At 36.3% G+C, this 11,869-nt stretch overlaps 1 protein-coding gene across 1 annotated transcript; it reads left to right on the forward strand.

Annotated features, from left to right (window-relative positions):
* The first annotated feature begins 244 nt into the window (after positions 1-244).
* LOC111273096 (uncharacterized) lies at positions 245-7,367 on the forward strand. The gene is made up of 4 exons (XM_022854784.2): positions 245-448; positions 2,237-2,481; positions 3,330-3,592; positions 7,162-7,367. The coding sequence occupies exons 1-4, from the start codon at positions 404-406 to the stop codon at positions 7,296-7,298; spliced, it is 690 nt and encodes a 229-aa protein (XP_022710519.1). The 5' UTR covers positions 245-403; the 3' UTR covers positions 7,299-7,367.
* Positions 7,368-11,869: the final 4,502 nt, after the last annotated feature.

An 11,869-nucleotide genomic window follows, 5' to 3' on the forward strand; every position in this document is an offset into this window, starting at 1 on the left:
GAAATCATCTAAAAATGCCCGAGCTGTAGATGTAGCAGTATATTGCGATGACCTTCAAACATTGTATATATCAGTTTCCACTACGCGTAGATAATCGAATTGGTTGTTGTAACGATGTCAACAGCGGCATAGATCAAGCTAGCGAGCCCAGACTAACTTCAGATATTCCTCGCAGTGAGCTCAGTGTGAGAGAGAAACATTTGCAGGAAACTGTAACCACCTGCATCAGAGAAATATAAATTGTTGAGTAACCATGGATCAATCAGTCAAACAGCGCACGTATACGAACGGTGTGGCGAATTCATACGATTTTTGATTCGCTGTAGGTACTGCAGGGATATTCGCTGTAGAAGAGGATTTCGTATGTGCTCAGGCAGGACTTGGAACGGACGCGTACGGAGCGATGAAGTACTTCGATCGCTATGAGTGGAAGCCGTTTGTGTTTCACGTAAGTATACGCAACCTCAGCTCTGTCCCATGTCATGTACTTTCGACAATAGGGAATTATACATCGTATCTATCAAACGTTAGTAGGAAAACGATTTGATGATGTTTTGTTACCTCTGATCTATTAAAGCGTGGAAAAATTTGCATACAAAAAGATATAGATTGAAAATCACAATTTATGACATTCAGTTCCGTTTAATACAAATACCGTTTGATAATTGCGTATCGTAGTACGCGGGGCAACAAAATGCTGATGTAGCCTCTATTATCGAGCCCTAGCTCTCAGCACGAAAGGAACTGTATCTATGCATTGGCTTCAACCTGGACCCTAAGATTAGGAGGCAAATACGTTACTCACTAAGCTATCACGGGAAAAGTGACCTAGAGATACATAGAATTCCATATTCGAATTCTAGATATGGCCAGTGTCGCGTTTTGCTTGTGTGGGTTGTCACTGCAAGTATCCTGCCTTTGAACAAGACTAATAAGGAGAAGGCCTCGGCGATCTAAACACTTCGGTCTGGGTGTCTCTTTGTAACATTAATTCTATTCATTTTTACAGCTTGGAAATTGTCTCTATCATGTTTTCTCGATCACTTCAAAAACTGCAAGCTGCAAATATACGAGCTCAACAAGCAACTTGCGTCACTATTATTCGAGTCCAAAAATTGGCAAACTTCATTTCGTGGTTATAACTTTAGGTGTTGATAAATTAAGAAATAGACTCCACCCACTTCAGAACAACTTGCACTGTCTTGCAGGTGCTTAGACAAGATGCTAGGCATGAGAAGTTTTTTTTAATTTAGTCACTATAATATTTATTAAATATTTTTATTATATATAGATATGTTTATCTTATGTCTGGCGCACCACGTCGTATTCTATAAAGAACCCTAGGAAAGTTAAATTGACGATTCAGTTAATGGTATTAGTTGTACAATTTCATTTTTTTCGATGTATGTGCTATTATTCCCGGTGTCAATCTATCTATTATCGAATCATAGCCAAAAATTCAACATATATCTATCATAATACTTACTGGAATCATCAAGGACAGCTGAAATTTACAGCAAGTACTTTTTATATTACTTCCTTTGTGTCAGCTTATTGCAGTGCATCACACAGTTGGGACTGATTATAGGTAGAGTACTATAACGCCATTTATTTCTACCTTAATGAATGTCACAGTTCTTAACAAATTGCCGCCACCGTATTTAAGACTAATTTAAAAAATTAGGCATTTTCAACTATAGCCACTGTTCTGGTACTATAGTTTACATTGGCGGATAATCAAATCACATAAGTAATAACACGACAAGCATGATTCAGTAAGGGAGCGAAAGACAGCCAAGCAATTAGCTAAATTGGGGTGTTATTTCGATCATCATCACCAGTCAGTGCTATCTTGAAACAAGCTCATGCGTTTTTTTTTTTAAACTTTAAGCGGTTACTAAAAGGAAGTCATAGTGTTTCCATGTTTTAAAAACATGCTTTGTTATTCGCACAAGTCGAGAAAGCAGAACCTACTAATTTGTGCTGACTGTCCTCTACAGTGCCTATAACTACGAAGCTACTAATTGACTACTCAAAACAAGAACTACCTCGTCAAGAATTCTATCCAGAGAAGTGACTTTTCCGTATAATTGTTCGGCGTCGCGACCATTGTCGTTGTGAATTATGCTGTCGTAATTTTTTATCCTCATTACCGCTTGGTTTGTTACACCTGTGTCGTGGGGTGCATGTCTCAGACTGGCAGAAATTTCAATGCAATTCACCTTACCGGCTGCAGGTGATGGAGCGAGAACAGGCCCAGAAGGAGTTTGCAAATGGCGGAACATCAATCAATGCAAAAATGAGACAACTTCTTGAGCAAAATGATGATGCGTTCATGACGCACTTGAGGGAATATAAGTCCAGCGATGGTATGGTTACACAAGATAGTGAAGGAACCTCCTCGTCAGGCATTACCGAAGCACGAGATAATGCTACAGAAGGTGCGAATAATCCCAAGTTGCGCAGGGGAGAAAATCCAAGGTTCGCTTTGTTAAAGTACTACACTATTTACTAACTAACATCACAAGAAACTGACTTCAGCTCTTATTAACATAGCACTAAATATAACTTGCTTGGGTATGGGCCAACCCTGACGAATAATAGAAAAGAATAAATTACTTTTATTTTGAAGGTTTATTTTATTTAATCGATAGCACAAGGCAAATGTGATAGTTGAGTAAAAAAAAAAGGAATCCAAGGTTAAATTGATAACAGAAACCTCGTCAGTGTTGTCAGTAATCTTCTTCTGCGAGCTTTTCTTCTCTGAAACTCTTTGAACCTCGTTTGGCGTCGGACCTATCGAACGCGGTAATAATCAAGCTAGCGATCGAGTCGATATCGTATGTAACAAATGAGTGTGTCGAAAACGGGCAGCTTGCTCTGTAGACTATGTTAAGCACTTACTGACCCAACTTGTACTCACTAATCACTAATTGTTCATTATTATTAATCACTGCATCCCTTTACTGCTGACTATACTTAGATATTTTGTTCTTTGATAATAGCAACTAAATTTTTTACCTCTTGATTTGTGCCTATGCTGATTCGAAACGCTGTTAATTGATAAAACAGGATAAACAGCGCTACGTATTACAAGCAATGTTGAGAGCAGACTTAGCTAGGTAACTGCTGGTATTGATTGATATTATTATATTGTGCGTGAAGTTAATAACAAAGCTGGCTATAATACGCACGTTACTAGTTAGAAACGAATTTAGCTTCATGAGTAAATTCTCTAACCTTAATATACACCTAAAAAGACGTGACCATAATTGTTTAGTCTATTTCTAGCTGCAAAGTAATGTACAGATTTGAACTCTGCTGGCTAGGAACTTCATGTTATCAAAAATGGGAGAGGAACTGGGTCTAATTGAGCGCCTCTTAAGAAGAGGTGCACGTCCACAGAAACCGCTGCCACAGAAGTACGTTCGGAAACAGGCTTCAAAAGCCATTAAGACTCCTCGTAACAAACGGGAAACTTACCAGGCTTTCAAGATAAACTTGAATGATGCTATCGACTCACGCATTTTCCAAGGACGTGCAGTCCATATCGACGGGCACCAAAACATGGACGGCACCACTAATGTATTAGGTTAGTCCTTTTATATTATATTTTAACTCCGTTGTTTTTCAGTACCATCCATTTTCGCTCTTTTGATAGCATAAACTTTACCCGCCCTACATTTACACTGACTCATTCTTTAGATTAATGCAGCATTCTACCCGTTATTACCCCGTTAACTGCGTTCTCTTGATTTAAAGCAGCGATAACGAATACGATCGATTTATTTTCCTACTTCAAGCTTTCCATTCAATTATTTATTTGTAATTCGGCACTATACGTAATCATAATACGTATTTCGCAATTGATACTTGTGATATTGGACGAGTCATAATGTAGAAATAGCACAACACTACCTAGAGCTGAGCTTCACGTTGGCTTCGAGGTCATTTGAAGCAAATTCTCTGAACGTTGACGCACATCATGCCTCTTGGATACTATGTTGTTCCTACATATTTTTACTTTAATAGCTTCAAGCACTTGTTATGATTAAGACTGATTCATCTACCTGTTGAGCCTATTATTTGCTTCACATGTGCTCATAACAACAATAACATTCGTATTTACCTTTTCCCATAAACAGGCGCAGTAATTAAAGCTTCTTCTTTTTTATAAAGTCACTACAGCCTTTGGCTGGCGTTTGGCATTGGCTTCTAAACGCAGCTTCCAGGGAAACCAAGTTATCTATCGTCTTCACTGGCTCTTCACACCTGACACCCTTCAAACTATCAAAATGAATATCTCGAAGCTATGTCTCTCCATGATCGATTATTGCCTTGCGTTTATTCGCTTTCTTCATTAGGTTGCCTGCCAAACTGTGGCTGTCGAGTTAGCACTTGCCTGTTTTGTCGTCGGGCCAGTGTACGATAGGCATACGTTAAGCAGAGTTATAAGTTGCTTTAGCGGCTGCATATTTGATTTCTTGAATAGTGACATTCATTCATCAATGATTATATCTAAACGATCAACTCATTTTTTGAACAAGAATCGTCTAATTTCCCAAACAAACCTTAATGTCTCCGTGTTTTCTGCATAAGAATTTCATTTGTTTCAGTCTCGGGCTGGGCTGTCTGAGTCAGTTCTGGACAAGTACCATCGATTTTTCATTATAAGTCTTTGTTTATGTTAGCGATAATAGCTCCGAGCTAATCCGCGAAAGCTGTCCTACATCATCATACGCAGTATTACAGAAAATTGTGAAATGTTTATATTGAATTGGTATGTTGTACCGTGTATATTTTACCTGTACAGAATTTGAGGAATCGTGCTGAATCTATGAGCAGTGCATAACTTCAATCTTAAGTACACCGGCCGAACTGCCAACCCACCGGTAGCTCCCCTACCAAAACGTTCGGTGTGCATCGCTAACCTATTATGCTTCATTCACTGTTATATTTATTTTCTACACACATCATTCTCAATTGTTTTTCTCTGTTATTATTTACAGGCCAAATAATTATGCTAGAATGGTTTCTACTCCACATATAATGTATTCTTATTAATTAATAATGTAATTTTTACAAAATATAAAGTTTCATAATCGAAGAACAAAAAAACTAAATTCCTAGTCGCCCCGTACCAGTTCTCTGCGTTTATCTCACGAAAATAACTGTCGGACGATATATGTCGGGCATATATATCTAAAGGTACGTCTATAGCTGCGCTTCGGTAGTGGTATAATCTATTGGTAAATGCTACCGTTTTTGATATTTGTGCACAAATTTGTTTATATTTATGGTTAGGAGTTTAAATTTTATGTCGCTCCGTAGATCCTTTATTTTTGGCAAAAAATATTCTTCTTTTGAATTACTCCTTTTGTACTATTTTCCGGTATTTTTTTTTCACATTTTTCTCTTGAACTCCTCTCACCGTGTAACTCTTATTATGGATTTATTCTCATCCTTACCCAAAAAATAATAGCAAGCGTATTTACGAAATGTTTAACTTTATTAATTAAACGTTGCTTATGAGAAATGTATAACTTTTCTGTAATTTACTACACTATTTCAGTACTGAATAATTATCACTTATTCGTTTCTGTTAATTTTGCGGTAAATTGTGAGTACAACAACTTCGCAATCTCACAGGTTGTGCCATACTTTCATTGCCTTTCAGAAGTATTTTCATAACACTTTTTCAGTATAGTCATTTTGCATGTGACTGGTGGCCAACAAAAAACTCATGCAGCCTGTGACAAAAGTTGTCAGCATTTCAATATTCATTGGTCTTTCTCTTTAGTGAAGCCTTCGACGAGCTATCGAAAGTAATTATGGTAAGGTTGTAAACTACAGGCTGAACTTAATCGCTTCGTTTTGCTCTCTTATTTGGCTAGTCAGTTAACTATGAATTACAGTGTTTGATATTCTCTAATAATATTTTATCACATATGATTCTTCATATGATAATGAAAGTTTTTAGTTGCAGAGCATTTTCTTTAGGAGCGCTATTTTACTGAATTCCCGCTCCATTGATATCTTCGGTGACCACTAGAACTAGCTGGTTAGCTGTACGTATGGTTCGGAAAAAACCAATATATTCGAATGATGGTACTCGAGGCCTTAGATATTTGTAAGGACTATAAAACTGCTCTACTGTATTTCACACATAAATTTAAAACTTATACCTGCATAATAAAATCGTCTGAAAACCTCGTATATACTTGACTCTATTACCTGCTCAGCTACCAACGAGACCTTCTGCAATAAGAGTTCTATTGATTCTCATAGATTGCTAGACTTTATACACTTGTCTAATTTTTTTCGAAAATTTCTGTGAATCTTTTTCTACAACACTTAACGTTTTAGTTGCTCTTCTGACTGTACGTGATTGGTAGTTCTCCACTGCTTCTTTTCCTCTTTTTTTTAGAACCATTATATCTTAAGACAGCACCCTGCGTCGCTTCGAGCACAGGGTGCCACTATGTGACGGAAAATACTCCCTCTAACGTGCCGTTAATCCCATGTCATAAAATCAAGAACCGCTGTTCCTATACAGACCCAAAAATTCGCACCTAAATTGCACTGTGCACCTCTTATTATTGTGGCAGATAGGTGCATGGCTGCCAACAGCGATTATTTGCGCTGGCCAGTTTGCTTAGAGCTGACCTAAAGCCCGGTTTCTAAGTTAACCCATTAAATTTTTAAATTGAAAACGAATCTAACTTGGACCCAATCATGATAAATTTAAGATCCAACTTTTCTTCCAATATCGAACGTAACCGTTTTTTTTTTTCAATAGAGAACTCGTTCTGGTACTTATTTATATCTCTATAAAAAAAAAAAGCATAAGTTCCATTTCGAACTTTTTTTTTTAGATTTTACTATTGTCAAACTAATCGGGAATCACTTAGCGACCGAATAAGTTATGACATCGACGATTACGCATGCAGTTCCGTTTCTGTCGAGAACGTCATTACCTATTTGTATCAAATGATCAGGCTTAAGTCCGCAGGCTTCTCTTACGGGTACGTTCACGATTAGTGGAAGTTGTGCACGTTCTTAAAAAGTACAGTTTAGACCAAAATACCTATTATTCTGTTCAAATAAATTTAAGTCTTACTGTGGCTCTGTTTGGATGTATTATTGAATTGGTGTTTGCAGGCGTAGTAATTATTATCCTCTTCTGTGGATTCGTGCTCGCTATAATTTTGAGCTTCATTCTGCTCATTGGGCGGCGTAATGGAACAAACGATAAGATGTCAGAAACACGACACAACGACCAAACAAGGATCTACTGAAAACTCAACTATCATAATACATTTGTTAATAAAGATAACGCGAATAAAAGTAAGAGAAATTAAACAAAATTTTAAGCGTTTCAAGTATTTCTATAGCTAATATTCTACTATTGAACTGGGAAATTAGTTTGTTCATCGTTTTTTAGGAATAAGCGCTAACAATAAGTAATTTTTACAATATTGCTATTTAATTTATATCGTTAGTAATTGCTTTCGCTATTACTTTATGATGCATTCTGTTCTATTTTGGCATTATTTACGCTCAAGAGAGGTTTTTGTTCGTCTATCATAAGGTTGGATAATATCTTTTATACTAGAGGATTATCTACTTTATACAAACAACTGTGTCTATTTATGGCCTAGATTGCAACAGCTACCCCAGTTGGGATTGATCTACGTTTATACTTTCTTCTTTTTCTGTATTGTAAACGTAGACTGAAATCGTGTCCACGGTATCTTTCGGCCTTAATTAATTTTTTTCTTTCTTCAAGTTGAACCTCATTGGTGATTTTTAACTTTGGGTTGGATCTGCACTTTTTTTTTTCTATTCGATTATGCTGCAAGCCATGGAAAACTTCTCAAAATACATATGTTTGTCCACTTTTCTTATTTGGTACTTTGGTTGTTTAGATTTCTGAAAAATTGATCAGGTATTGCGTGGCCTATTATTCCTTTAATGACATTTATATTCCGTTTTAGCAATAGATCGTTTAAAATAATATCGGCAACTTTTTCACTGATCCCGATTATAAGTTTCTAATCGACCTTACCCTTTTTGCGATGACTTAGTATGAATTATTCTTTATTATCTTTCTTATTATGTTTCTCTTTGTGAAATATTATTTTATTGTCTCTGCTAGCGATAAGCTCTTTTATTTTGTTGATAAACTTCAAGGCCTCGTACAAATCAAAATTAGATATTATTGTTCGCTTGATAAGGCGATAAAAGTGCTTCAAATCAGATACTAGTGGATTCAAGATCATTGTTTGATACAATCACTTTTGAATATTTCAAAAACTTGTGACAGGATCCTTATGATTTCACCGGTAGTTGCTCATTTAGTTAGATAGATGTTAATCAGTTTACTGCTGACATGGATTATGAGAGTGGATATGTAGCCTTTTACGGTCTTACATAATCTGTATGAGGTTATTTTATTATGTTTTTGGCTCTTGAATGTGGATTGAAGCTTTTTTGGCAGACGAGACTTAGGTTCGGCACAACTATTACGACTACTTATAAAATCTTTCTTATCGTTAGCGCTGTTCGCCAAATATGGCGTTTTGCTAAAGTTGTTATTTAAGTAAAGCCAAAATGACCTATATGAGGGTATCTTAGTAATTCTTTACGAAGTAATTTTTGAATATATATTCTATCACCTTTGACAATAATTTTATTAATGGTATGTATTTACATCCTAGGATGAAATTATTGTTTTCTGTGCTGGTAAAGGTAGGTTTGAATGGATTTAACGTTTCTATCAATTTTAGCTTCCTTTTATATGAGATTCCAATAAACTGGCTTAAATTGTAGCTATCTTGTATAGAACCCCCCAGACTTGTTCGTTATTATCGTTTGTTTGTGTGGGCCTCTTGCTCTTCCTCTTGTACGTTCTACATTGTTTTAACTCTCTGCATGAACAGGTATCGTATTATATTTGCAATAAAAAAAATGATATATGAATACTGAAGGTCTATCATCTATTAGGGACAGACATAACTTTATCAGAGACAAAAATTAGTATGAAGGCCTGACTGTTTGTCATTGGTGTGAAAGATTAATGCACTATTATCCCGGTTGTTAACTGGCCATAGCGTGCATAACGCTGTTTAGCCTTTAATGAGGATTGGAAATGAGGATTGTGGGTAGGAAAGACTATCACTCTTTTGCTCTTGTCAGGACGTTTATATGCTAATATTGCCGACATGCCATGCGGTACTGTGTAGGGTGCGATAACGATATCCCAACCTAATGATCCAGTGGCCCGTTCCCTTTAAACAGCCTATAAGCCTATCAGTTGAATGGCTGGTCCATTAGAAAGTCGTTTGAGAAGAGTATTAAGAATCAGTGGGTATTAGTCTCGGATGGTATGAGGTCTACCCGCCAAGGCAGAACCACGCACTCATCAACCTATGTTAAATAAATATTGCCGTGCTGAACCCAATAGTGTGTAAACAGCAATACTTAATTCTGATTGAAAGAAAAATTGCGGTTGAATGAATAAAAATGTTCATTTACCAGGATACCGAAACCGCATAGCTTTTAACACATAACACTTAAGTCATGGTTTTCAAGTTTCTTCACAGCTTGCTTGAGTTTGTATATATGCCCCTTCTTATTACTCCCTGCAATCACAATATCGTATGCATTTAGGGTGCCTTGAAAAACGTTGTTAATAATATTTTTTCTAACTTGGGGAGAAACCAGGATAACACATTAATATTCCTTTGAACTTGCATAGCCCTCTACTCGCATTGACTAGTTAATAAGCTTAATAAATAATGTTTCGACGTTCTGCGTCTCGCTAACAAAATTTTCGAGATACCTTGTGCATCCAGCATTGTGTATCATTTATGGAACTTTTATATTAAGGATATGTTTTTGCACAATATGTTAATCGGTTATGTGAGCTCTTAACAGTTCACTTAAAAGAAGCACTAGGTACCGTGTTGATGGTTACAACCTGTGCTCTTACATTGCAGTTAAATAACCTGCAAGTTCCACAAGTTCTATAGCCGTATTAACAGGAACTGTGAGCAATTATATAGGTGGTTAATAATGCTACTATAATAATTTGATTTGATTGGCTTCATCTTGTTGTCATCAAAATGCAGGAAACACAATACCATAGATAGGTTTCTTAGTGGCTTAGATACAATGCAACGTCTTAGCGCTCGACGTTATTGTCTAGCTTTAAGACGCTGCATTTATTTCTTTCCCCCTTCTTTTTATTTGGTATCAATTGTGCTAAAGCATGCTATACGTTAATACTATTAATGATTTTCTTTAAACCGAACACTTTATATACGAATAATAAAAGAGTAATTACTGCGCTATCAGCGGTCAACTATTAATATCCTTATTTTCGTTCAATAGGGAGGATAATAGTTAGCTATATGGGCACAAATCAATTTTACGCAACCCCTGAGCACAACTGTTACCACAGAAGAAAAATGTATTATACCAGTGCGCATGTGGTGTATTTAAAAAAAGAGCTAGTTAAAAACACCAGTAGCCGTAGCTTTTATAGCCCCACAAGATACGGTTATGCATCGCAAAAGTGTTTTGAGAACATAGACATCCCTACTAGCTTAGCAGCAGTAATATTACTAGTCAGAAGCTTGTTCAGAGACTAACCTGAGGATATTAAACACATATATACGCCCGATTTAAGAGATTCATTGCATAAGTGCCATCGACTTTTTAGGCCATTCTTTATTTATATGTTCTTTTTATAGAACTTCAACTAAGTGCTTTAGTTCTAATTTATGTACGTGGTCTCAACTAGTTGCATCTCATATTATGCCGTATAATGCGTATTTTGTTAAGTCTAGTATGTCGGATAAGTAAGTGTAGTACGTCTGGTACGTAGTCTTTATTTTTAAAGAAGTAAGTGGCTGTGTGAGGTTTTATTCATGCAGAGCTCTATTGTATAAGCCAGGCTTTTAAGTGGTGATTGGGCTTCAGGTTGGACGATTGTAGTGACCATTTGAGTATACTATATGTGTATCCTAAAACTATTTTAAGGATAATTTTATTCGATGTCTGGAATACTGTCCCCCGTGATATACGGTCATCTTTATATTTCGCTTCATAACATCTCAATACAACTAAAAAGTTGTATATTTTCGTCATACAGCCAAGACATTCTTTGACTCAGAATGTGATTAATTCGCATCTGGTTCTCTTACTGATAATGTATGCCGCTACAGAGCTAATGTTTTGATGCTGATTTACAAACTCCTATATGTACATTTTAGTATCTAATGGTAATTACTGTCATCTCTCGAAACTATATCTCTGGAATGTAATGATATGCACGTTGGTCAAATGGCCTTGTGATTTGGCAGCCTTTTGTTTCCTTTCAAAATATCAGTAGCACGTACCATTTGAAGTAGCTTTAATTACGCTAACATCTGATCGGTATGAATTTATGGCGATGCCTATGACCACACATATAAACTCAATGGGAATATTTATTTAATCGGCTACCCGAAACGACACGACCTGCCAGCGTCCGACGGAGGAGGCGTCCGCTGCACTGGTTATACGCACCATAAGCTTCAATCATTTCATTGTTAAGTTTTTTGGTTATTTTTAATAAGCGATGTCTTGTTGAAGGATAAAAACTATTACCATTTATACATACTCATGATTCAATGCTGTAGCCCATAGATACTGTTCTTAATTAATTACACATTTTTACACAAAATATCAAACAAATCAGTCACATAACTATCTTTACCTATCCTTCGTTTCTTCCACTAAACGATATACATATATATGCCTCTGTGTGTGTGTATGTATATAATGAGTACATAATAAACCCAATGCGCATCGAAGACTGTTG

Source organism: Varroa jacobsoni, unplaced genomic scaffold, assembly GCF_002532875.2.
Source record: "Varroa jacobsoni isolate VJ856 unplaced genomic scaffold, vjacob_1.0 contig04743, whole genome shotgun sequence".
Taxonomy (NCBI): domain Eukaryota; kingdom Metazoa; phylum Arthropoda; class Arachnida; order Mesostigmata; family Varroidae; genus Varroa; species Varroa jacobsoni.

Excerpts from the sequence above, each read along its gene's own strand:
- LOC111273096 (XM_022854784.2), top strand. The coding sequence starts at position 404 with ATGAAGTACTTCGATCGCTATGAGTGGAAGCCGTTTGTGTTTCAC. Across the intron at positions 449-2,236 it reads GGAAGCCGTTTGTGTTTCAC|GTGATGGAGCGAGAACAGGC; the intron begins GTAAGTATACGC and ends TACCGGCTGCAG. Across the intron at positions 2,482-3,329 it reads CGCAGGGGAGAAAATCCAAG|GAACTTCATGTTATCAAAAA; the intron begins GTTCGCTTTGTT and ends TCTGCTGGCTAG.